This window comes from Equus przewalskii, chromosome 29 (assembly GCF_037783145.1).
Source record: "Equus przewalskii isolate Varuska chromosome 29, EquPr2, whole genome shotgun sequence".
Classification (NCBI taxonomy): Eukaryota; Metazoa; Chordata; class Mammalia; order Perissodactyla; family Equidae; genus Equus; species Equus przewalskii.
In genome coordinates this window covers 21,342,314-21,365,652 of record NC_091859.1, presented here as the reverse complement: position 1 = coordinate 21,365,652, position 23,339 = coordinate 21,342,314, and the positions used below count along the sequence as shown (strand labels likewise).

The 23,339-nt window shown below is 40.3% G+C and overlaps 2 protein-coding genes across 13 annotated transcripts in view; one reads left to right on the top strand and one right to left on the bottom strand.

The window, feature by feature from the left end:
* Window positions 1–15,978, bottom strand: part of SNRPF (small nuclear ribonucleoprotein polypeptide F) — a 56,663-nt gene extending 40,685 nt beyond the window's left edge. The window contains exon 1 of the mRNA XM_070600208.1: window positions 15,769–15,978. Coding sequence (XP_070456309.1) covers window positions 15,769–15,963 — 195 coding nt within the window. The 5' untranslated portion in view covers window positions 15,964–15,978. The remainder of the gene's footprint in view (window positions 1–15,768) is intronic.
* The window catches only part of NTN4 (netrin 4), a 170,672-nt gene that overhangs the window by 34,075 nt on the left and 113,258 nt on the right, over window positions 1–23,339 (top strand). For 4 of the 12 annotated variants that reach the window (XM_070600200.1, XM_070600196.1, XM_070600199.1 and 1 more), the window contains 3 exons: window positions 8,674–8,836; window positions 9,582–9,738; window positions 18,063–18,592. In XM_070600200.1, the coding sequence (XP_070456301.1) occupies window positions 18,119–18,592 (474 nt within the window). In that variant the 5' untranslated portion in view covers window positions 8,674–8,836; window positions 9,582–9,738; window positions 18,063–18,118. Of the gene's footprint in view, window positions 1–1,823; window positions 2,009–8,673; window positions 8,837–9,581; window positions 9,739–14,107; window positions 14,376–14,644; window positions 15,254–18,062; window positions 18,593–23,339 lie in introns of those variants that run through there. The other 8 variants (XM_070600193.1, XM_070600192.1, XM_070600197.1 and 5 more) reach the window with 7 other exon arrangements.

Here is a 23,339-nt window from a genome sequence, read left to right as displayed (position 1 = left end):
ATACAGAGGGTAGATAATTTGCCCAAAGTCACTCTGCTAGTGAGTGGAAGATCTGAGTTTCTAACCTAGAGTTAGAACAGCAGAGTTGGGATCTTAACCATTTCTCCATTCTGCTTTTGCAGCCTGATCAATAATCTTTTAATTCACTTTTGTTAAAGCAATATGAATGTCTGGTTAAAATGGTAAGTTATGGTATGTTGCATGCCATTACAACATGGAATATCCAAATAAGTTGTATAGAATTTTGTGTGTGTGTGTGTGAGGAAGATTGGCCCTGAGCTAACATCTGTTGCCAATCTTCCTCTTTTTGCTTGAGGAAGATTGTTGCTGAACTAACATCTGTGGCAATCTTCTTCTATTTTATGTGAGATGCCGCCACAGCATGGCGTGATGAGCAGTGCATGAGTCCGCACCTGGGATCCGAAACTGTGAACCCCGGGCTGCTGAAGCAGGGCACGTGAACTTAACCACTATGCCACCGGGCCGGCCCCTTGAGTTTTTAAAAATATGAATACATTGCTAGAAATCACATTATGGGCTATGACAACTGAAGACACATAGTGATATTAAAATTTTCTTTATGCTAATTAGCAAAAAATAAAAAATAAAAAATTTCACTACACCTGATAGGGAAAAGATAATTATACTTTAGTTAAATGCTTACTATTTGCCAAGCATTATTCTAAGTGCTTTAATTAACTTATTTAACTCTACTGCAACCTTACAAGATCTGTGTTATTATTATTCCCATCTTATGAATGAGATTAAGTGGGAGGTAACACACTCCCCATCCTCTTGTACTTTTATTCTTTATTCCTAGAGATTTCTGGATCTTTGGTGTTTTCTTGTTTTATATTGGTCGGTGATTTAGAAACTTTTAGATGGCTTTTTCTGGTAAAGTTGGAATCTTTGGTTGAGTTGAAGGATAATTGCTGCTTAATGACAGCATAGGGAGAAAAACCCGACTTTAAGGCATTTTTCACCTGCCCTGTCACTACTGCATAATCTAGTTTAGTAGAATGGTAATGGCCGGGAGCTCCAATTTTTCAAATCCTGGCTCTGTCTCTTCTTAGGTGATCTTGGGCAAGTCACTGAACCTCCAAAGACAGTGTTCCTGGATGGATGGATTATGGGGAAACATCCCTGCTTTACTGTTTGGCAGGCATGGGAGGAGGTGGGGGGCTGAGGAGGGAGAAAACTGAGCGTGTGAAAGTGAATGAAAGGCAGGAGGTTATGAAAGTACCTAAAAATATTCCCTCTTGTCCTCATTCAACATTTTCCATTACCTATTTCATATTTTCTGTTTGTTTAATGATAAAATCAGTTCGATTTCTGTCAGCCTCTTCTTAGTCATATGAGAAGTTTCTAGAATGAATATGTTTGTATGAGAACTGACCTACCAGGCCCACCCATGCTGTTACAGTGAGGTCACTTTTTACAGCACTTGTTCTCAGTCTGTTTGCCATCTTCCCTGGTGTGTCACTAATGCTGGCTGTGACCACACCCACAAAAACAACTCAGAAACAGATTTTCTTTAACCACATGTGACACTGGTGAATTGGGATATTTTTAACTAGGTCACATAGCTATCTAAGTGATCATTCTTCCTCCATTTTCAACAAATATTTATTGAGAACTTATTCTGTGGCCTGCACCAGTGATATAAAGATTAATTAATCACAATTGCTGTCCCTGACCACCTCATAGTAGCAACAATACATATATATATAACTATAATATGTCTTATACCTTGCAAGGGCAGACTGCTTTTATTTATTTGTTTGTTTGTTTGTTTATTTATTTATTTATTTTGAGGAAGGTAGACCTGAGCTAACATCTGCCACCAATCCTCCTCTTTTTGCTGAGGAAGACTGGCCCTGAGCTAACCTCCATGCCCATCTTCCTCTACTTTATATGTGGGACGCCTGCCACAGCATGGCCTGACAAGCAGTGCACAGGTCCACACCCGGGATCCAAACCAGCCAACCCCGGACTGCTGAAGCGTAATGTATGAACTTAACCACTGTGCCACGGGGCTGGTCCCTGCTTTTATTGTTTAATTTAAGTTGTTTTCCAACTCTTGACTATTCATAACTTTTTCTTATAACCCATGGCCTTAATTTTGCTTATGTTTAGCTCTTATGTTAGCATTGTTATCTACAAATATGTCAGAGCATCCAAACTTTATCCTTTTCTATTAAGATCATGATTCCCTTAGACTCCTCTTTTGGCTCCATCCAGTACTTTTCAAGCTAGTTACATGTGTTTACTTTGCACATAACACATATTGTTCCCTTTGTGGTATTACCCCCTATGAGGTGTAACCTGTGCTATTCAATACTAAATGAATGAGTAAAACATTTCTATAAATACGTACATATGTACATAGGTATATGTGTATATATGTATAGATTGTATAGATCTATCTATCTAGATAGATACATATATACATAGGTAGATACATGTCTATATATACATAGATACATGTAAAAGTTATATATCTATATCTGTGTAGACATACATATAGATATATAACTTAAAGCTCTAGATGTACAGCTACAAAGATGAATTTGCTAGAGTCTTTGTCCTTTTTATTCTATAACTGCAGACCGGCCTTTCTAAAAAGAACTTTACAGTTTCAATTAGATAAAATTAATTTTGACCATGCTTGAGCATAGGAGGAGAGTTCGAAAGTTACAATTGAAAATATGACGTTACTGTATGTTTGGCATACGTCATTAAAACTGACATTTCTTAGTAAGAAAGCACCAGCTATGCTATTAATCCTCTCTCTCTTTTGCAGAATATTTTATGGAGATACTAGCCACGATGTAGCTTAACTTGGAACTAAACCAAACAACTAGGATTGGTGGGTGCAATCATCCCTTGGTATCTGCGAGGAATTGGTTCCAGGACCCCCTGCAGCTACCAAAATGCACAGATGCTCAAGTCCCTGATATAAAATGGCATAGTATTTGCATATAACCTACACACATCCTCTCGATACTTTAAATGATCTCTAGATTACTTATAACACCTAATGCAATGTAAATACTAGGTAAATGGTTGTTATACTGTATTTTTCAGGGAATAATGACAAGAAAAAAGCACTGTATGTATGCAGTACAGACGCAGCCACGGTAGGCCTTTCAATCTGTGGTTGGTTGAATCCATGGATGCGGAGCCTACAGATACGGAGGGCTGACTGTGTATCATTATTGTTATCATCACCATGTTACCATTATCATTAGCTCATCACAAATATTATTATTATTGCTAATGAGACTTGTAATTGTATTATTTTTATGTTGATTCTTTCTCTCCAAGAATTCTTCTCCACTCTTGCCATTTTTTCACCTCATCGAAATTGTGTTTATATAAACAGAAGTGACAATTTACTCAATTATGTAATACTAAAGTAAAGAACACTGAATCAATACTGACTTGGGGTAGAAGAAGAAGACTGCCCTACTCAAGCTATATTATAGTAACATGTCTCCCAGACATATTTTCCTGCTTGTCACTAAGGAGTCTTTTTGAAACACATTTAGGGTAATTTTTGGAGTTAGACATTAGCAAATTATCACTACTTGCTTGAGAAACACCCCACAATCCTAATTAGACAGAAAAGTGAAATACACAGGCAAGGCTACCACATCAGCCTTAGAGGTTTGTGCACTGCACAATGCCAGGGCGTGCCATTCACAGAGACAGTGATGTGAATGGTGCCTCTGCTGTTGTGCAACAAAGCAACCGGCATGTTTGGAAGTATTGGAAACATTGTAGGAAGAAATAAAGAAGACTTCACTGAAGGGTTAGGTGGACCCATAGTCATCTTGTGTTTAAAAATAATTTTTTAAAAAATTTATTTATTTGCTAAGGAAGATTCACACTGAGCTAATATCTGTGCCAATCTTCTTCTATTTTGTATGTGGGTTGCTGCCACAGCATGGCTGATGAGTGGTGTAGGTCCATGCCCAGGATCTGAACCTGAAAACCTGGGCCACTGAAGCAGAGCACTCCGAACTTAACTGCTAGGCCATGGGGCCAACCCCATAAAAATAATTTTATTTTTTAATTCAGTTTTTCCCCCTGGAGTCCATGAGTATTAAGAAATAATTCGAATGATAAGATAAAGACAAGTTCTTGGTAGAGAATTGATTTTACAATCAATAGTCAATTTCACAAAAATACACCATTAGAAACAAGAAAAGTGAACTTAAAAAAACCATGGACTTAGAAAGTGTATAAAGAGCAATTCAACTAGTAGAAGAGGTAAAGATATGGGAAATGATTAAAGATAGGATATGACTCTAGCAACAGTGCAGGTTAGATAGCTTGAATTCTCTCAGTACCAAACATCTAGTGCTGAGTAAAAGAAAAAAAATCTTTTAAAAACATAGCTTACCTTCAAGATAATAAGGGAAATCACAAGTCCTTCAATATTGTGACTATTCAAAATGTACTAAATGTTCTAGCTAGCATAATCATAAAAGAAAAACAGAAAAAAGTTATAAGTATTGGGAAAGAAGAAACCCTACTTATATGCTTATGGTATGATTATTTATACAGAAAAATCCAAAAGACTATAAATTATTAGAACTAAGAATTTAGGAAGGTTGCTAGATATAAGATCAATATACAAAAAAATCAATTACATTCTCACATACCAACAACAAAGACTTAAAAAATACTATTTTAAAAAAGACAATTTATAAATACAACAAAAAATAGTGTGTAGGGATAAATCTAATAAAATATCAGCAAGGTTTTTATGAAGAAAATTATGAAACTTTATTGAAATGTCTTAAAGAGGACCTAAATACATAGAGAGTTATACTATGTTCATAAAAATGTAAACTCAATTCCCTAAAGATATAAATACTCCTAAAATTAACTATAAATGTAATACAATTCAAATTCAACACAACTCAACAGGTGAGAGTAGTGGAATAGAATTGACTTGCTAGTATCTGAGGTGAATCTGGAATTTTTTGGGAAGCCCAGTAAAAATTCTGATAGAAATTTAGAAAAATTTAATAGATAGAAAAAATTCTGATAGAAAAAAATTCCCTGAAAATTCTGTTATCCAAAGGATGAATTCTCAGATATATAATGCAAACAGAAAAGCTATCTTATTTACCAAGAACTGGAATATTTATGTCAACATTAGGAAATTAAGAATGTGATTTCTTGGCAAAGGAATTGCTGTCTCAGTTGCAAGATGGCATTTTTCATGTATGACTCAGAAGGGAAGTCTGGAACACTTGCCCAGTGCCTCAGATATAGACTCTAGGTTTCCAGTTCTAGAGAGGAGAATGTTTTAGCAAGTGCACCTGCCACACATGAGAGCATCCAAAGCATCCAGAGGGATCTGAATGACTATACCTCACCCAAAGGCCACTCGTTAAACTGTAACAGACATGCCACCTGTTCCTTCAGAGGCCAATAAGTGATCTTTGAACAGGACTGGAGTTAAAAAGTAAACCTATGCTCCATGTTTTTGCATCGTTATAACTAAAATACTTACAACAACTGACTTGATATAAGTGTGCAGTCAATGTTTGCCTCTAAGATTGGCTCAGTGCTTACATTTTAAAGGAAGAACACGTTTGTCATGAAATTTTTTCAAATAGTCTGATTGCTTTTGAAGCAGCTCTTAAAACTATAACACTATGTAATCAGCCAAACTTTCTGTACTACAGTTACCTTTCCAACTCTATAACCATGAGTTTGTGGTATTTTCAAGTGAAAGCAGGGTCAGTTCAAAACAACAAGACTATAGATGATCTCTTTAAAAGTTATATTATTACTTCTTCACTAAAAATTATGAATTCTCAAGAAGAGAGCTAAAGATAAAATCCTTGGTCAGTAACTTTTTTGTTTTTCTTAAATAGGTATGAAAGTATCATTTAGAATATGGAAAAATCTCAGACTAGTGATGTGACTGGTGTTTCCTTTCAACATTTTCTTCTGCGTTTCTGGTTCACCCCCTCACCCAGCTTTTCCTCTTATACATCCTCTTCATTGTTAGAAAAAGGTAATAGACAAAAACTAAAGACTTCATGGAAAGCATGCATGGAAATCTGTTTCCTACAATATAAACTTTAAGTTCAATGTAGTTTTTAATTTACTTTTCTCTTCTGTTGTCTCGTTCACTAGTTGCTAAAAGTGAGTATAATTTGAAAAGGGTGAAAACCGTAAGGATTTGGGTGACCTGAACAGATCAATCAATATGACTGAGTCAACATTTATAGAATACTCCATCCGACAATAGCAGAATACACGTTATTCTGAAACTCACATGAAACATACACCAATATAGACCATAAAATGCACCTTAACAAATTTAAAAGAATAGAAATCATACAAAGTGCATTCTCAGACCACAGTGGAATTAAACTAGAAGTAAACAACAGAAAGATAGCTAGAAAATCCCCAAATATCTGGAAATTAAACAACATACCTCTAGACAACCCATGAGCCAAAGAAGAAATCTCAGGAGAAATCTTAAAATATTAAAGAAAAAATAAAAGTACAACTTACCAAAATTTGTGGGACACAGAAAAATAAATTTGCTTAGTGGGAAATTTATAGCCTTAAACACGTATGTTAGGAAAGAAGAAAGGTCTAAAATCAAAACCTAAGTTTCCACCTTAAGAAACCAGTAAGAAGGGTGAAATAAAATTGATTAGCAAGCGTAGAAAAAAATGTTTAATTTTACATACAATCCAATCAAAGAAATGCAAATAAAAAATATCACTTTTCACATACTGAATTAGGAAATTTATATTTCTGAAGTGTAATATCCAGTGTTGGTATGGGTGTGGTGAAACAGGCACCTTGTGTTAGTGGTGGTTTTACAAATTCATGCAACCCTTTTGGAAAAGAAATTTGGCGGCGTGGCCTTAAATGTGGCAAGGTGGCCTTAAATGTACCTTTCCTTTGACTTGGTATCTCCATTTTAATGATTATAAAGAAATAATCTCAGATTAAGAAAATATTTAATTCAGAGAAATATTAAAGTATTACTTATAACAGCAAAAACCTGAAGATAGCTCATGTCCAAATAAATGTCGCATTATGTAGAACAAGGCATATGCATTCACTGGAACAGTCAAAGGCCATGAAAATTGATATTTTGGAAGTATTTCTAATAACTTAATAATCATAAGTGAAAAAAAAGTGTGGAACAAAAATTGTGTGAATAGAAATAAGATCAGAAAGAAATATACCAAAATGAAAACTGGCGTCTTGGAATGATGGGTTTGCCCATCTTGCTGCTTTTCTATATTTCCCGCAGACTCAAGACGGATGTGGTAGTTTTGCTCATGGGCTTTGGAGACCTGTGACTTGTGTTATGGTTTCAGCTCTGCCTTGTGAGTCTCAGTTCTTGTTTGTAAAGTGGTGATGATTATTGAGGATCTCTCCCTAGGTGACTGTGAGGATTGAAGGTGAGAATGTATGTAGAGTGTTTAGCACAGGGCCTGCGCACATAGCAAGTCCCCAGTAAATGCTAGCTATTGTTATTGTTCACAATAGGGGAAAAGTTCCCATCAAGAGTAAGCACATTAGGACAGTTCATCTGGATTTGAACAGGGGAATTTTTATTTCTATATAGAACTCTAGTTACTTATCCCTTTGGATGATATGCATATTCAAGATATTTATTTCCTGATTGCAGGATATTTTGAGTCCCTAAAAGGGCAATCGAATATCTTTTTGTATACTAAAAAAAAAAGTATACACTAGGAAACCATACGTATTTGACTCTCTTAGTGTATTTAAAAGTACTATACCCAGGACCACACCAGTGAGACTGAGAAAAGAATTCTAAGCTACTGGCTTTAGCTATTTATTACCTCAGGTCTGCAAGTTTTGATTTTTTTTTTCAGAGTAAGGGATAGTAATCTGTACCTCCTTCTTTTCTCCTACTGGGTGGTGGGAGGCCAGAGAATATGATAGTTCCACAGAGCAAACGTCCTATAGGGTCATTAGTAGCCCAAGAAATCCCCTGCTGCTTCAGGATTCATTTTAATATAAAATTTAATATTGTTTAAAAAATATTAATATGATTCTATGTTTTCATTTTCAAATATAAGAGTTCTGTTCAAAATAGGAATATCATGTATTCTAACAAGAATTAATCACTTTTAAAGAAGATTCCTTCTTCTCTGCTTGCAACAATACTTGCATTCATGCAAACATTCCTGAAGGAGGGAAGAAAGTGGAAAAACAGAGACTGCAGGTAGTTCACTGTGAATGAAGCTAGAAAGCCTGTGGCAGGAATTGGTACATCACAGAAGGTTTGGGTACCAAGCCAAGCAGCATGAATTCCATCTGTCAACGATGGGGAGCCATGGAATATGTTACTAGGTGCTTGGGCCAAGTACACTGGTGAAATTGCTAACTGTTGATAATATATACAACTAGTTGTCTATTCGATATTCAACCTCCTTTCCTTTCTAACAGGAGCCTGATTTTGTTAAGGGTGGCAGTGTGCCCAATCTAAATAGTCACTTCCCCAGACTTCCTCAGGGTCTGGAGAGGCCACATAACCCAGTTCTGGACTATTAGATATAAGCATGTGGGTGAGGCTGCTGGGAAAGCTTTTTAAGATTTAGCTGGCATGTCTCTTTTTTCCTTCTCTCTTTTTCCATTACTCTTGCCTAGAACGGAGACACAAGTCCTGGATGTGGAGCAGCCATCTTTTGACCATAAGGAAGAAAACCACACAAGACCTGATGACTTCTTTGAGCAACTACACTTCTACTGGACCGTATACCTCCTGACCTCGTGTCATGTGAAGAAAATCTCAATCTGGTTAAGCTACTGAGTTGGGTTCAAGCAACTGAATGCAATCCCAATATAGTATTATATACATTTCTTGGAGATTTGAAATAAATTTAACATATTAAAAATTCTGAGAAGTCTTATTTAGCTTTGTTTAACCTAATGTTAAGATTATTTGACCACAGAACTCTTTTGCCTCAGAACACTTAGTGTGTCTCACTGAACATGACTGTTCTGCAGAAGTTTTGAAACCGCTACTCATTCTGTGTTGGTCCAGTAGATGATGAGTTTAGTTTCGAACATGTTGAACTTGAGGTGTCTATGTAGACATTTGGACATTGATGGTTGGATATACAGCCCTGAAGCTCACAAGTGAGACCTGGAAGTAAGCAAGGTGGTGGTGGTTAATCCTCTGGGGTCCACGGGTTAAACTGTGATCGTTAAGGTAGAAAACATTCCAGGAGTGTTTTCACCAATGAGGAAATTGGCAGTCTAGTTTTGAACCCTTCCTTTAACTGCCTTACTATGCCACCTCTCTTGAAAGAAGAAATGGAAAGAATACTCTGCTTAAAGTCAGATCCACCGGAGTTCAAATCCTGACTCGTCCGTTTACTTAGCTTCTGTGACCTTGGTTCAGGTGTTTAACTTCTCTGAGCTTCAGTTTCCTCATCAAGGAAGGGGTTGACAACCTAACCTTAGAGAATTGTGAGAATTCTAAAGTAGTCACCATGGTGCCTGGTAAGTTACCGCTGCTCCATCAGTGCTAATTCCCCTCTCCCTCTGCCTAGGGAAGATCTGTTGCTTCAGACTTTCATCTCCTGTGTAGCGCCTTTCATTGGTGTAAAGCAGCACTGAAAATGAAGCCAGGGCAACAATCTAACTTCAGCCTATTAAACATCTGTATGTAACTTGAAGATGGAATTCCAGGGCAGGTCAAAAGAGATTGTAAGTACATGACAGATTTGTATTTTACTATTTTATGTATTTAACAAAACTTAAAGTGCTCCCTGTGTGACTTGCTCTTTTCTACCACTTCATAAATATTAATTCATTTAATGTTCGTAATAATTTTATTAGCTAGGTACTATTACTATTCCCATATCGTAGATGAGGAAATGGTTGCACCAAGAGGTTAAATAACTTGCTCACAGTCACACAGCTAGTAGGTGGCAGAGCCAGGATTTGACCCTGGGGAGTCAGACCTCACAGTCCATGCTCCCAACCACTATATTTCTATGTAAAAGACAGAAATAAATAAAAGGAATCACCTATATTATTTACAAGTCTTTCATCCTCATGGGGCCTTTGGTAATATTTTCTTTATCTATTTCCCTACATTTAAAAAAGTAGTCATTTGTCTCCGAGCATCTTTTCCTCAATGTCAGAAGTAGCAATATGTATGGGAAGTTATAGCTAAGAGCTATTTAGAGGAGAAAGTATTTAAAATTTGTGTCAATAGGGGCTGGCCCCGTGGCCGAGTGGTTAAGTCTGTGGACTCTGCTGCAGGCGGCCCAGTGTTTCGTTGGTTCGAATCCTGGGCACGGACATGGCACTGCTCATCAAACCACGCTGAGGCAGCGTCCCACATGCTACAACTAGAAGGACCCACAACGAAGAATATACAGCTATGTATTGGGGGGCTTTGGGGAGAAAAAGGAAAAAATAAAATCTTAAAAAAAAAAATAGCTTCCTAAAAAAAAAAAAAAAAAAAAAATTTGTGTCAATACAGTGCTGTCCAGAGTAGCTATCTCTGTAATAACAACAGAAGTGTTCTTGTTTGTTTGAACTTTTTAGGCTCCATATAATTAATTTAAACATGAGAGAGCAAGTGTGTATTTTTTTTTTTTTAAGAAAAGTACTGCTTACCTTCCTGAAAGAGCACATGTATTTTCAAAGGCTTTCACTCCCTTCCTAGGAATGAGCAGCTGTAGCCAGGAAGCACACGAAATAAGAAACAGCGCCAGTGGCAGGAGGCTTAGATTAAAGCTTAAGGAAATTCCCAAGATGATGTTTTTAAAGGGCATTTGAAGGGCACAGACCAGGTAGAAAACAAAATATAGGTTTACTTCAATGGAAACAATTCTCCATTTCATTTTCTCCCAATAGTCTTCTAGTTCAAAGAGAGATAAAATCATATTCATGGAAAATTGATGGATAAGCAATGATTTAAAAAAAAAAGAATCTAGAAACCCGAGTCCTATCTCCAGTGTATATTTATTGGATGATCTAAGTTTGGCACACACATCTTTCACATCACTTTCTCTCTCTGCAAATACGCACAGCCATTCCTGTTCCCTCCCACACACTGATGCTTCGAAGATAGATGAGACAACGTTTGTAGTTTCACGGAGGAAAGATGTGAGGTATACTAAAAATACTACTATTTCAAACTCCTTCCTTTCCTTGGAAATGTATAGTAATATTACATGTATACAGTCTTAGTGAAGAGTCAAATTTTCCACAGAAGTGATTGTTTTTTAGAAAATAGATACTTATCCCATTAAAGGTTTCTTTTAAAATTTTTCTTTTAAAATTTTTAACCATTTTTTCAGATTTAACAATTTGAACTTGTTGATTTTTTTCTTTAAATTAATATTTATTGAATGCTTACTACCTGCAATGTATTTTAATTGGATTCTTTCCTTCTGGTTAAATAAAACATATTTTACCTTTTATTAATGGGTCTTTAAAGACATCAATATATGAAAAGGGGATTTTAGTTTGCTTCAAGCACAGTCTCAGCCGACATCACAAAGCTGCTAATGCATTTTCCGGCTGCAGAAATATAAGCCCTAGACGTAAGTTAAGGGAACTACTAGTTGTTCCACACTGATCCAGACAAACCTGGAGTGAGTTCCAGATGCACAGTTTAAGAGTAGCATTGACAAACTGTGGTATATCTGAAAAGGGGTGATTAAGATGGTAAAAGCTTGAAAATCATGTTATGTGGGCAATTAAACAAACACCTGGAGAGGAGTGTAGTGAAGAGGAGCAATAGAACCTGACTTCAAATCTTCCAAGACCTATCAGAAAAGAAATTGACCTAGTCTGTACAATTGCATATGACTAAACTATAATAGAGGTAGAATTTTACAGAGAGATGTCACAGTGAAATAAAATAGTACCAAAAATAAAAAGGACTGCTTTTGAGGCTTCTGCTTACTGAAATTTCTAGAACAGAAACTAGATGACCATTGGACAGAGATTTTGTGCAGAAGGTTCCTGATGGGGTGAGAAGTTGGGCTCAAGGATGCCTAAGTTTCCTTCTGATGCCAAATCGCCTATGATCCACTAGGGACCCACTTATTGTACTAAGTTATAATCAAGTGACATCTTTATAGTCTTTCAGTGCTTTGCCTCTGTACTAAAAGGCCTCAGAATCCTGGGGGTTTTTGTCCTTATGGATACTTTTTGTAGTTTTCCTCTCCACCTTATTGCCAGGGTGCCTCACCTCATTCATTGTTCTAGTGGCAGCCTGCTCTATTCCAATTTGTTAGTTGTAATATGGTGTGGTCTGAAAGTGCATAACCAAATTTATTAAGATTGCATGAATAATCTAAGTGAAGACATGAAGAGCTCTCCATGAATAAGGTCTTTGGTGCACGGACTCTTTGCCATCTCTTTTCGTTCTTAAAGGCCGTTTTAGCTTTCTTCCAAGTTCTCAAAAGTATTTTACATTTAATTTGTCAATTATATGGCTTCTGGAAACTTCTTATGGAAATTCCATAGGTTTGCTGAGCTTCCTACTAATTCATAAAATTTTTAAAAATTCTGAATCTGTTACTGAAATTTTCAAAAGCGCTTAATTATTGGCAGTGAGATTCTTATCACTGAGCAAGATTTTCCTTATGTAGATAAACTTTTCCTGAATAGCTTCTTCAAAATAAAAATAGAATTTATAACTAAATTAGACTATCTAACCAAATGAAATTGATTAGAATACTAATTACTTTTCTCTCCTGAGCTACTTCATATAAAATATTGGTGTGAAGGTACAGATTCCTTTAGAATATGGGGAATCATTCTGATTTCACTGGTTTTCTTCTTAATCCCTGTTCTTAGTATATAAAAATAGTTTTAATGTAACTCTATCAAAAACATTTAATGAAAATTTACTATGTTCCTAGCAGGTGTTCTCAGTTAAGAATATATATTGAAATATATATTGAAGAATATAAGAATGTTTTGTATAGCCTAAGTATAAAAGATGCTTTACCATTAAGGAAGTTACTGTCTTGTTAAAAGAAACAAGAACCAGCTATAGAGCAATCAAGGAAGTATACTATCCAGGCAGGATTGATGCAAATAGCAAATGCTTTTGAAATTTGTAATGAGAAATGGGGTAGTTCTGCCTCAATATAGTAGCCTGAGAAGTTAATAATAAATGTGCATTTTCTTTCTTCCTTTTTTTAAAATTTGCTGTGGCTATTGTTAATATTAGTGCTAAAAGGCTTTAACTGTTATAATTTCCTATCATCGATTTGGTAAAAAGAATAATTTGAAGAGGTGTTTCAGTGACTCCATCAGTAGCATATCTATAAGATAGCAAGAAAGCCCCAACATTGCCAATATTTGAAAACTCAAAGGGTTTATTTTCTAAAGTGTTACGTGAAATGCTGTCCTATACCTTTTGCCACTTCCCAGTGTTGGCCAGAAGAGTAATTTTAATGTTTCCCAAACGGATGATGCTGACCTCACCCCAGTTCCTCCTGAGAGATAAATACTTCTTACACATCCCCAGCAGGGTCATTATAAATAATACCTACATGTGCCCCAAAGCTCTGAATTATCATCATCAGGAACACACACAACCGCACCGTATCTGTAAAGTAGTTAATTTTCTGGAAAATATTCAAAGCCTCAAAATGAACACTGCAATAAAAAATTGCTTTCTACTTAACTTTTGCCTGTTTCCCGGGATGTGTACATAGAATTATATTCTCATAGAACTTGTAAAAGTCCCAGACTCGAGTGCTATTTAATCTTCCATAAACAGCAGCTCTGAGCAATCCTATCCACAATTAGCTACTTGTGGTTGCTATTAAATTGTTCCCCATAACTTATTTCACAACATTGTTGTTGCAGAGCACAACACACTCTACATGGAGAGGGCTTGGAAGGACCAAAGCGGTTCTCTTTGTCACGTCTCTGCCTCTAGACAAGGATGTTCTTAAACTGCCCACTAGCTAATCCTATGACCCTTTTCTTTTAGCACCTTGAGTTTGAATTAGGGAACACTTTTTACGTCAAAATGGATACACCTCGGATAAAGTCAGCCTTGCTCGTTTAGCCGAGACGCCCTCCCCCGCCCCCCAAAGGCGGCAGAGCAGCAGCGAACGCGCTGAGCAGTTAGTGCACTCTCCGACGCCGGTGACCCCGGGCTGGGCCGGAGGGGTCCTTCCTGGGGTCGCGAGGATCCTGGAGAAGGGGTGGCGGGGGTGGCGAAGGGAACGGGGAGGGCTTGTTTTGCTGGGGGATATGGGAAGTAGGCGCTAGCCTGTTTCGCGGTTTTTAAAGCCCCTTGGCATGCCCTGACCTGATCAAGAGGGAGTCAACTGCTCTCTGGAATGTTCCGGGAGAAGGTGGGAGACTGCTTCCTAGAGAAGGCCTGTGGGTGCTGGAGGGCACTAGGGGGGTCACGCAGGGAGATGCAGGGCAAGCGCCTGGAGGGGTCCGAGGGAAGCTGGGGGCCGAGGTGACGGGCGCTCGCGGGGGTGAGGCGGGGGGACCAGCTGGCGGCGGGGCAGCGAGGGCGGCCGGTCGGGCAGGGTATCCCTCCCAGGCGGCGGCGGTGACCCGGCCGCGCGGGCTGCACCGCCCGGGCTGTCAAGCGAGCGCGGGGGGCGGGCGGGAGGAAGGGGTGGAGGTGCGAGGGGCGGAGGGCTGGCACCGGAGCGCCGCGGTGTCGGTGCAATAAAAATGCATCCCATGGAACTGCCCATGGAGAAGGACGGGACCGAGACGCAGCAGCCGGAGGAGGTGGTAAAAGCGGAGGAGGACGCCCAGGAGGCGGCGGCGGCGGCGGCGGCGGCCGGGAAGTGAAAGGTCTCGCAAAGTTCAGTGGCTGCTGCGGGCGCTGAGCCCCGGGCTAGCGGCGGCCGAGCCCGCAAGACCGCTCCGCGGGGCAGCGCGGCCAGGCCGGCTATGGTCCTGGGGCTCCCGCCGCCCCCGAGGTGCCCGGGCCCCTCCAGGCCGGTGCGCGAGGGTCACCCCACCGCCCGGCGCAGCCCCGGCCCGCGGCTCCCAGCCGCTGGCGCCCACTGACCGAGCCGGGCGCTCCAGCAGGAGGAAGAGATAGAGAGCCCCGGTTCCTCCCGAGAGCGGTTGGCGCTTCATCCCGCGGCCGAGAGGGCTCGGCTCCCTCCCGCACCCGCCTGGCCCGGCTCCTCCCGGCTCCTCCCGGCCATGGGGAGCTGCGCGCGGCTGCTGCTGCTCTGGGGCTGCTCCGCGGTGGCCGCAGGTGGGTGGTGACGCTGCCGGGCCCCCACCCCCCTTCCCTCGCTCCTTCTGTTCCCCACCTCGGGACTCGGGGGTGTAGGGGAGTGCGGGCTGGGAGCGCCGAGCTCAGCTCCCGAGGATGAAATGAGTGGCCATGTTCCGCCTCCTTTCCCCGAGTCTCCGCAGTTAAAAATACTATTGATTTTTTTGCAACTGCGATACACATGCCCTTGGATAACCTGATATCCTGGGTGCGCCCTGCCGGAGATACCGCGACCTTGGTTTCTTTCTCGGTTTGGGCTTGTAAAAAACTGCCTTTCCACTTTGTGAGGGAACAAAGGACCAAGCTCGCCATCCCCCGGCACTTCATGGCCTGAGGAATGATGGGGAGGGGTGGCCCAGCGACCCTAGGCGCGCGTGGGCCGGGGCCGCTGTCTCGTTGAGAGCGATCGCCGTCGTTCCCGACCTCATGCTGGGTACTAGGACCCAGGTAGGGACACCTGGGAGGGGGTGAGTGCTCTCGCACCCGGGCAGTGCCTGAACGCAGTGAGACCCCGGGCCAGGACGATAGGTGGTGATCACGCTGGGCTGCACGGAGTTGGCTGACCGCCCCTGGGGAATTGGTACCCTGGCCGAGGCTCCGCGGGAGGTCGGAGGCGGGTCTGCTCCCTGTCTCGGTAACTGGACAACCGGCAGAGGCGTCGTCAGATGCGCTCTCCCTCCCACTTCCATCCTGGCTTTCTTGGGCTGCCCTTGGCCACCCGTTTCTAGCTCGCCTCGCCGTTTCTAAATTCGGGAGCCCCTTCTGCTCCTCTCCCTGCCTCCTGCGGGTCACCTGGTTTCCAGTTAGGCGTTAGTGCAGCTCAGTGTGTGAGGGGGAAAGAAAGTGAGGGACTCTGTGACCATCCGTTCTCTCAAACTCTCTCCCTTGCTCCAGAAAGAGGAGTGCGGGCTGGAGAGACAGACTGGTGGATAGAGAGCGTTGGCACACTCCTCCCTTCCCTCCGGCTTCTTCCACTCAGCGTGCAGAGACGCTGGCGCGAAGTAAAAGCCATGGTTTAGAATCTACATCCCAAACCAGTCAGAGTCGTAGGAGCATCCTTGCCATCCTTGGAATGGCTACTTCTTCAGGGATCTCCAAGTATTTTGTCCACCAGTTATTTGCCTGACTCCAATCTTTATGGACTTAATTAGTTCTAGGGCATTGGAAATTATTCATTACTTTCCCAAAGGAGCTATTGCAGGTCGAAGATTTTGCTTTAATTCTTTCTACTTTATGCACCTCTGTGCGCTGATACATGCTCCCCCAACCACAAAGTGAACTTTAATAAACCTTGCCCTTTTCAAACCATATTATGGCAAAAACATGCAAGCAATCAAGAGGTTGTAAATAAATATCACAAGGCAAGTGTCTAAGTCAAAAATACTTGTACAGGCAGTATATGATTTTCCCCCGAAATGCTTTACGGGTGAGTCATAGCACACTGTGTGTTTGGGTGATCTTGGCCACAAGCAACTGTTGCCCCAGCTAATCAGAACAGAGTCCAGGAGTAATGCAGAGTTGAATTTGACATTTAAAAAATATGTCTACAGAAGCCCTTTCTTTTAATTGCAAAGGCTATGTGGGGCTGGTGATTGTCAGTCAGTGTGTGAAATGTCACTGTTTTCGTGTAAGCTGTCATTTGGCTTCTCCAACAGGACAGTGATAACAGTTCAGAGGTGCTCCCCCTTAAGAAGCAGAAACGTTCACTTAGCCAGAATTTGGGGTTTGACTTCCTTTTCCTTCTTTCCCTCTCTGTTTTAACTTTTAAAATAGATGATTTCGCTTAAGGTATTCATAATTAAAATGACAAACCCAAATTAAAGGATTATAATATTGTCAAGATGTTAATAAGTGGATAATGTTTATTATTCTAAGTAATTTTAAAACATTCGAGTCTGTTGGACCTTTGTCTGGATGGAAGTGTGTGTTTCTTTAAGAAGGTGTTTTAGTTCACAGATAATGTTTAAAGGTGCTATTAGTGGCTGCCAGACTTTAAACATTTCTCCTGTTAAGCGAACAGGTAACTACTGTATAACCTGTCATAGGTAGAAGCACTCCAGGGGCAGAGAGCAAGTCAAATAAGCTTTGCTGCCATTTGGCAGTTTAGGGAGGGTTTTTTTGTTATGTTTACTTAAAATTAAAAATAGATGTTGCGCATCTGAGCTCCCATTATCTCTAACTTTGCCTCCCTAAATGAGATCCTGTTGTATATTGATTAAATATCTCATATTGCTTTTCCTAGGGAACTTGTCCCTTCATCTTTTTGGCTTAAAAATATAATAGAATTCTACATTTCCTCCTTAATGCATTCTCATAAACATGTTCAATAATGCTAAGAATTCCAATTATACTTGATAGACTAAACTGAGTAATCTTAAAAACATTATTGTTTTTTGGTAGTATTTAAGTTGTGACTTCAAAACAAGTATATTTCAAATATAGAATGTTTAGAAAGCCAAGTACTTGAAAAGGTTGAGGTGCACTATCTTTATCCCCATGTTTCCATTTTCCTTCCTCTCGCCCTTTACCTGAAGTGATTGTATTTTCTGTTATGTGAATTTTATATCTGAACGTGAAGTGCACACACACACATGCACACTCACACACTTGGATCCACAAATGCAGTATAAATGCAGAATCATATTTATGCTCCAATTTAGTAGAATTTCCTCTTTACGGAAAGTCTCAAACTCTTTGGGGATAACTTGACTGTTGGAGATAGCCTAAGTGGATGGAAGAGCTTTCCAGATGGGTTTGTCTTGAATAACATATGCTTCCCCTTCTCTAGGACTGAGTGGAGTAGCTGGAGTGAGTTCCCGCTGTGAAAAAGCCTGCAACCCTCGGATGGGAAATTTGGCTTTAGGGAGAAAACTCTGGGCAGACACCACCTGTGGTCAGAACGCCACTGAACTGTACTGCTTCTTTAGTGAGAACACTGATCTGACTTGTCGGCAGCCCAAATGTGACAAATGCAATGCTGCCCAGCCTCACCTGGCTCACCTGCCAGCTGCCATGGCAGACTCGTCCTTCAGGTTTCCTCGCACATGGTGGCAGTCTGCTGAGGATGTGCACAGAGAAAAGATCCAATTAGACCTGGAAGCTGAATTCTACTTCACTCATCTAATTATGGTGTTCAAGTCCCCCAGGCCGGCAGCCATGGTCCTGGACCGGTCCCAGGACTTTGGGAAGACATGGAAGCCTTACAAGTACTTTGCAACTAACTGCTCTGCTACATTTGGCCTGGAAGATGATGTTGTCAAGAAGGGAGCTATTTGCACTTCTAGATACTCCAGTCCTTTTCCGTGCACTGGAGGAGAGGTAAGGGCACACGCTTAACTCTACACTGTAAGTAAGGTAGAAAAATGCTACCAGCCCACATTTTTTTTAAAGCATGAAAGTATACTTGTAGCAACATGAATGAAATTAGAATTTTTCATGAGCTTTATTTGTCATAAATTATTTCTCACCCTTAGACATGGATGTGTAGTCATTTTCAAGCCAGTTGCCCACTGGCTAGGTTTAACTCAGAATTCTTAGATTTTAATTTTGTTTTCATTGTAAGAAAGAGTAGACACACAGCATCATCACTTCACCTTAGAGATTTAAAAGGGACTACTTACTGTGCTTCTGAAGAGGCGAGAGTTACTGAGACAGCCTGTTCCTGGAGCCCATGTTGATATCTTCCTGAAACTGTTAACATAAATAGGAAGTAAATAAAAATAAAGCCAAGGGAGAAAAAAACCTGTTTGTCAGAAGAGTACTTTTATATAACGGTGGGGTTTTATTGTTAGGATTATGAGAGTGCGTAACAAACAAGTGAAGGTAGTTTCTTTTAAGATACAAGAGTTGCTTTTGGACCCACAGATACATCGGTTCCAGCTTAGGGATTTTGGTCCTACCTGGGCCCAAGACCATCTCAATTTCATTCTGCAAAACAACCTCCTTAGCTGCTAGGCCAATTTCTGTGTGGCGTGTTTTCACTTTGTTTCATATTTCCCCTCCCCTAAGGAAGAAAAGGTCTTTTTAACTTATACAGACATACCTAGAAAGTTGTCTTGCCCCCAGATATATGAAAACATTCAGAGAAAACTGGGTGAGAGCAGATTAAGAGAATAAAATACCTTCAACATGTAGATCAAGAAATATAGATTAAAAAAAAAAAAAGAGAGGAGAGAATATAATCTTTCTAATTCTGGTACATGTCACGAACACACAGACTAGATAAGTGTTTCTCAGCTAGGGGTGATTTTGCCTATTCCTGCCCCCCCCCCAACACCCCCCCCACCCCTCGCCCTAGGAAACATGTGGCAATGTCTGAAGACATTTTTCCTGGGTGGAGGCCAGGGATGCTGCCAAACCTCCTACAGTACACAAGACAGCACCCCTCCCATTCCCAACAAAGAATTATTAGCCCCAAATGTCAACAGTACCAAGGCTGAGAAAAGCCTGCACTACGTGTTAGGCATGCGTCCAATGCATGTAGGCTAATGGCTGCAGAGACTAAGGTAAGCACTTTTCTAGCAGCCATTTAGATTACTATTCACAGACTTCCTAGATGGTTGCATTTAGTAAACATCTGCTGAGCCTCTACCATGTGTCAGGCACTGTACTCAGTGCTGCCAATTCTGCCTTTGGTTTGGAGGGAGGAGTGCTGATGAAAAGGCTGGTTTGGGAACGTCTTCCCCCGGGGCCACAGACGCATTTGGACATTTGCCATATCATCCGACTACTTCTTCGGTGTGCACTCTGCAGACCAGGAACAGTGCTGCTGGCATCGGAACCGAGTAGGATGTGGCACAGCAGCACACGAGACTGTTTTCCATTCTTCTTCACAGTCCCTAAAGTTGGCTTAATATTATAAACCCGTGTGCACCCTGTCATGATGGACAATTTTAAAGATACCAGGACAGGAAAGAGACAGATAAGTTAGACTCATTGTTTTCCTATGTGGAGAACACTTTGTGTTGCAAACAAATGAATGGCTTGAACTCTCAAATTGCTTTGGAATTGATCCACAGGCTCCTATCAGCTCCCTACATCTCAGTGCTACTGGGCCATGTGTATCTCTGAAGTAGCAAAAACACAGTTTCGGTAACCAGATGGCAGGCATGCTTGCTTAGCAAACATCACATTGAATGTATTACAATGGCCCAGCAATTACTTAGAGATGACTAAAGCAACATTTATTTAACCTATAGTGGAAGCAAAATCTTGTTTTCTTTAACGCCAAACTACTTATTGTCGTCAATGCTTACATCAAATTTCAAGCAAATAGAGACTAAAATTTATGTCACAGTGTTATTTCAATGTACAGTCACCTTTTATATCCAGTTTTTAAACATTTTTTATGATAGTTATTATTTCAACGGAGATATTTCAATGGCAAGAAAAACACCAAGTGCCACCTAGTTCCTTCTAGAGCCTTATTTGCAAGTGTACATTAAACCATCATAGAATTTCTTCCCTTCAGAGGACAGATTTGGGAACAGATTTTTCACTCCTGAGTTAGAGTAGAAGAGAGTCTTCCTCAAAGATCAAGACCAGAGGAAGCCTCCCTGGAAATAATTATCACCTACCTCTCCTACATTGCTTTGGAATATAAATTTGTGCTGAGCTACGAGTTAATTTTGCAGTACAACTCTATGTCATCAATCTCCAAGTTTGGAAATTGATCAGAAAAACAAGCCAATTAATCTAGTGTCAAATCAATAGTCTCAAATTTCATTTATTGCTTATTTATATTATAAACCTGTAGCTTCCTCTGTTCTGTATAAGACTTCTTAGGACTTCTCTAGGTATTACCCTACTACTCAAGCTAACATAGATAGATCCCAGACTTAAGTGGTTTCCATTATTCATTCTGAAATACTTCTTTGGGCTTGGAGAGCCCTGTGGCTTCATGTCTAAGAAATTAGAGACCTCCGTCTTCAGAGGTGAAGGCACCAGTCATCTAAAAGAGGACTTTCAACAGATAGGCCCGAAAATTACCCAGAAGAATACTTTTTAAATCAAAGTTAAATCTGCTACACAGAAACTTCCTAAACTGGTCAGCAGTTTCAACGAATGGCATATGGTTATCCTAAAATTTGTCTCTTTTACAAAAAGAGATTGAAGCTCAGAGGTAAAGCGACTTTCCCAGCAGCTTATGGTTAGTTATGTGACCGAGCCAGGATGAAATTACAACTCTTCTGACTCTAAGTCTAGTATTTGTTCCATAAAACTAGTCTCTCTGCATTAACGACCCCCAGGAACTGCTAGCAGAGAGATACATGCATGTCCCGGCCCACTCTTTCGTAACTGTTTGCTATTCCTGTGGATATGGCATGAAGGTAAAGAAGAATTTGCCAAACAGCTTTCTCCAGAGCAGGAACATCCTCTGAGGTGTCCATGATGTTCTGGGTGTAAAAGGTTCAATGGCCAAAGTAGGTTGGGAAACACTGACTGGGTTTAAAAGAATTAAACATTTATAATTACATAAATATTCTCATTATGAGTCCTGTATCCCCAAGTGGGAAATATAGGATGTGACATTCCTAAACTTATTTGTCCATGGAACCCTCTTTTTGCAGAACTCCATTTACTATCCTTCAGAAGTCTAGAGATCCACTGAGCACAACTTGGGAAATGCTGGGGTAGAGGTGTTAAGTGTTCCCAAAATCCTGTTATAAGGCACAGACAGAGGGAGATGTTGTTCAAGGGGTACAAAGTTTCAGTGATACAATATGCATGAGTTCTGAAGATCTAACGTACAGCAATATAACATAGTTAACAATACTGTGTTGTATTCTTAAAATTTACTAAGAGGGTAGATCCTAAGTGTTCTTACCACGCACATCCCGTCCATCTGACGGGATGGATGTGTTAATTAGTTTGAATGTAGTGATTATTTCACAGTGCATATGTACATCAAATCATCAAATTGTATACCTTAAATATATACAATTCTTAATTTTCGAATATACCTCAATTTAAAAAAAGGTACAGACAGGCCTGGTACTTGGCATGGTTTGACATCAAGTCTCTCTGTCATTTGGGGGCTTAGTCTCCTATTTAGTTGGAGCAGTAGATAATAATAGCCTTGAAGCTAAAGGTGATAGGTTAATTAGACTTTTTCAGGATGCAAAGAAGCATCCTCAGATCACCTCTAGGCACAGAAAACATAGAGACATGGGGAGATGTAGCATGCCATTTCAAGTCCCACACAGTCAGGCCTCATGGAACTGGAATTCCAATGATCACTGTTTAGGAAACAGCATCGTTCCAGTGATCCCAAAGCAGCTCTAGAGTGATGTAGTTATCACCTCCTTGGAAGTGAGCATCACTTGCTCCCTGCTCTATTAATTCATTATTAAAAGAACTCTATTCAAAATTAGGCAGCAACCAACCAAACCTCCAAGGCATTATGAATATATAAACATTCGAAGGGAGGCAGCACTACAGGGAAGCCAAGAACAGAGGGAGTAGCAGGGTCTCAAATGAAGCACTAGGCAAGGATTGTTAAAAAAGGTAAGGATTGCATGTGTCTTATATGCCTCTGTATCCCAGCATTTACCACATCGCTTGGATCACAGTAAGCAATCAATAAATCTGTACTGAATGAATGAATGATGTGACAAGCAGGAGTAGGGTAGAAGAATATCCTTAAATGACACAGAAGGAGGAATGAATATAAGCCTTGAGTCGAGGATAAAGTTTAGAAACCTTGGTTAACCTGGAGAAGCTGAATTGGTAATAACATGAGATAAGTTGTGGTTGGGAAAAGGCCAGTAATGAATGATCCTCAATAATGTTCATTTGTCCATTTATTCGTCAAATAATTTTTGACCTATTATGTGTCTGATCCCGTTCCAGATGCTGGGGATATAGCAGTGAACTCAAGAGATAAAAACCCCTGTCCCCATGAAGCTTAGATACTGGCTGAAGGGTGGAGGGGAGGAGATAGAACAAATAATTGAGTAAAATATACAGTATGTCGGAGTGTGGTAAGCATTAAGGAGAAAATAAAACAGGGTAGGGGATGGGAAATGCTGGTGGGAAAGGGCTCGCTGTTTTTAAAACAGATTGA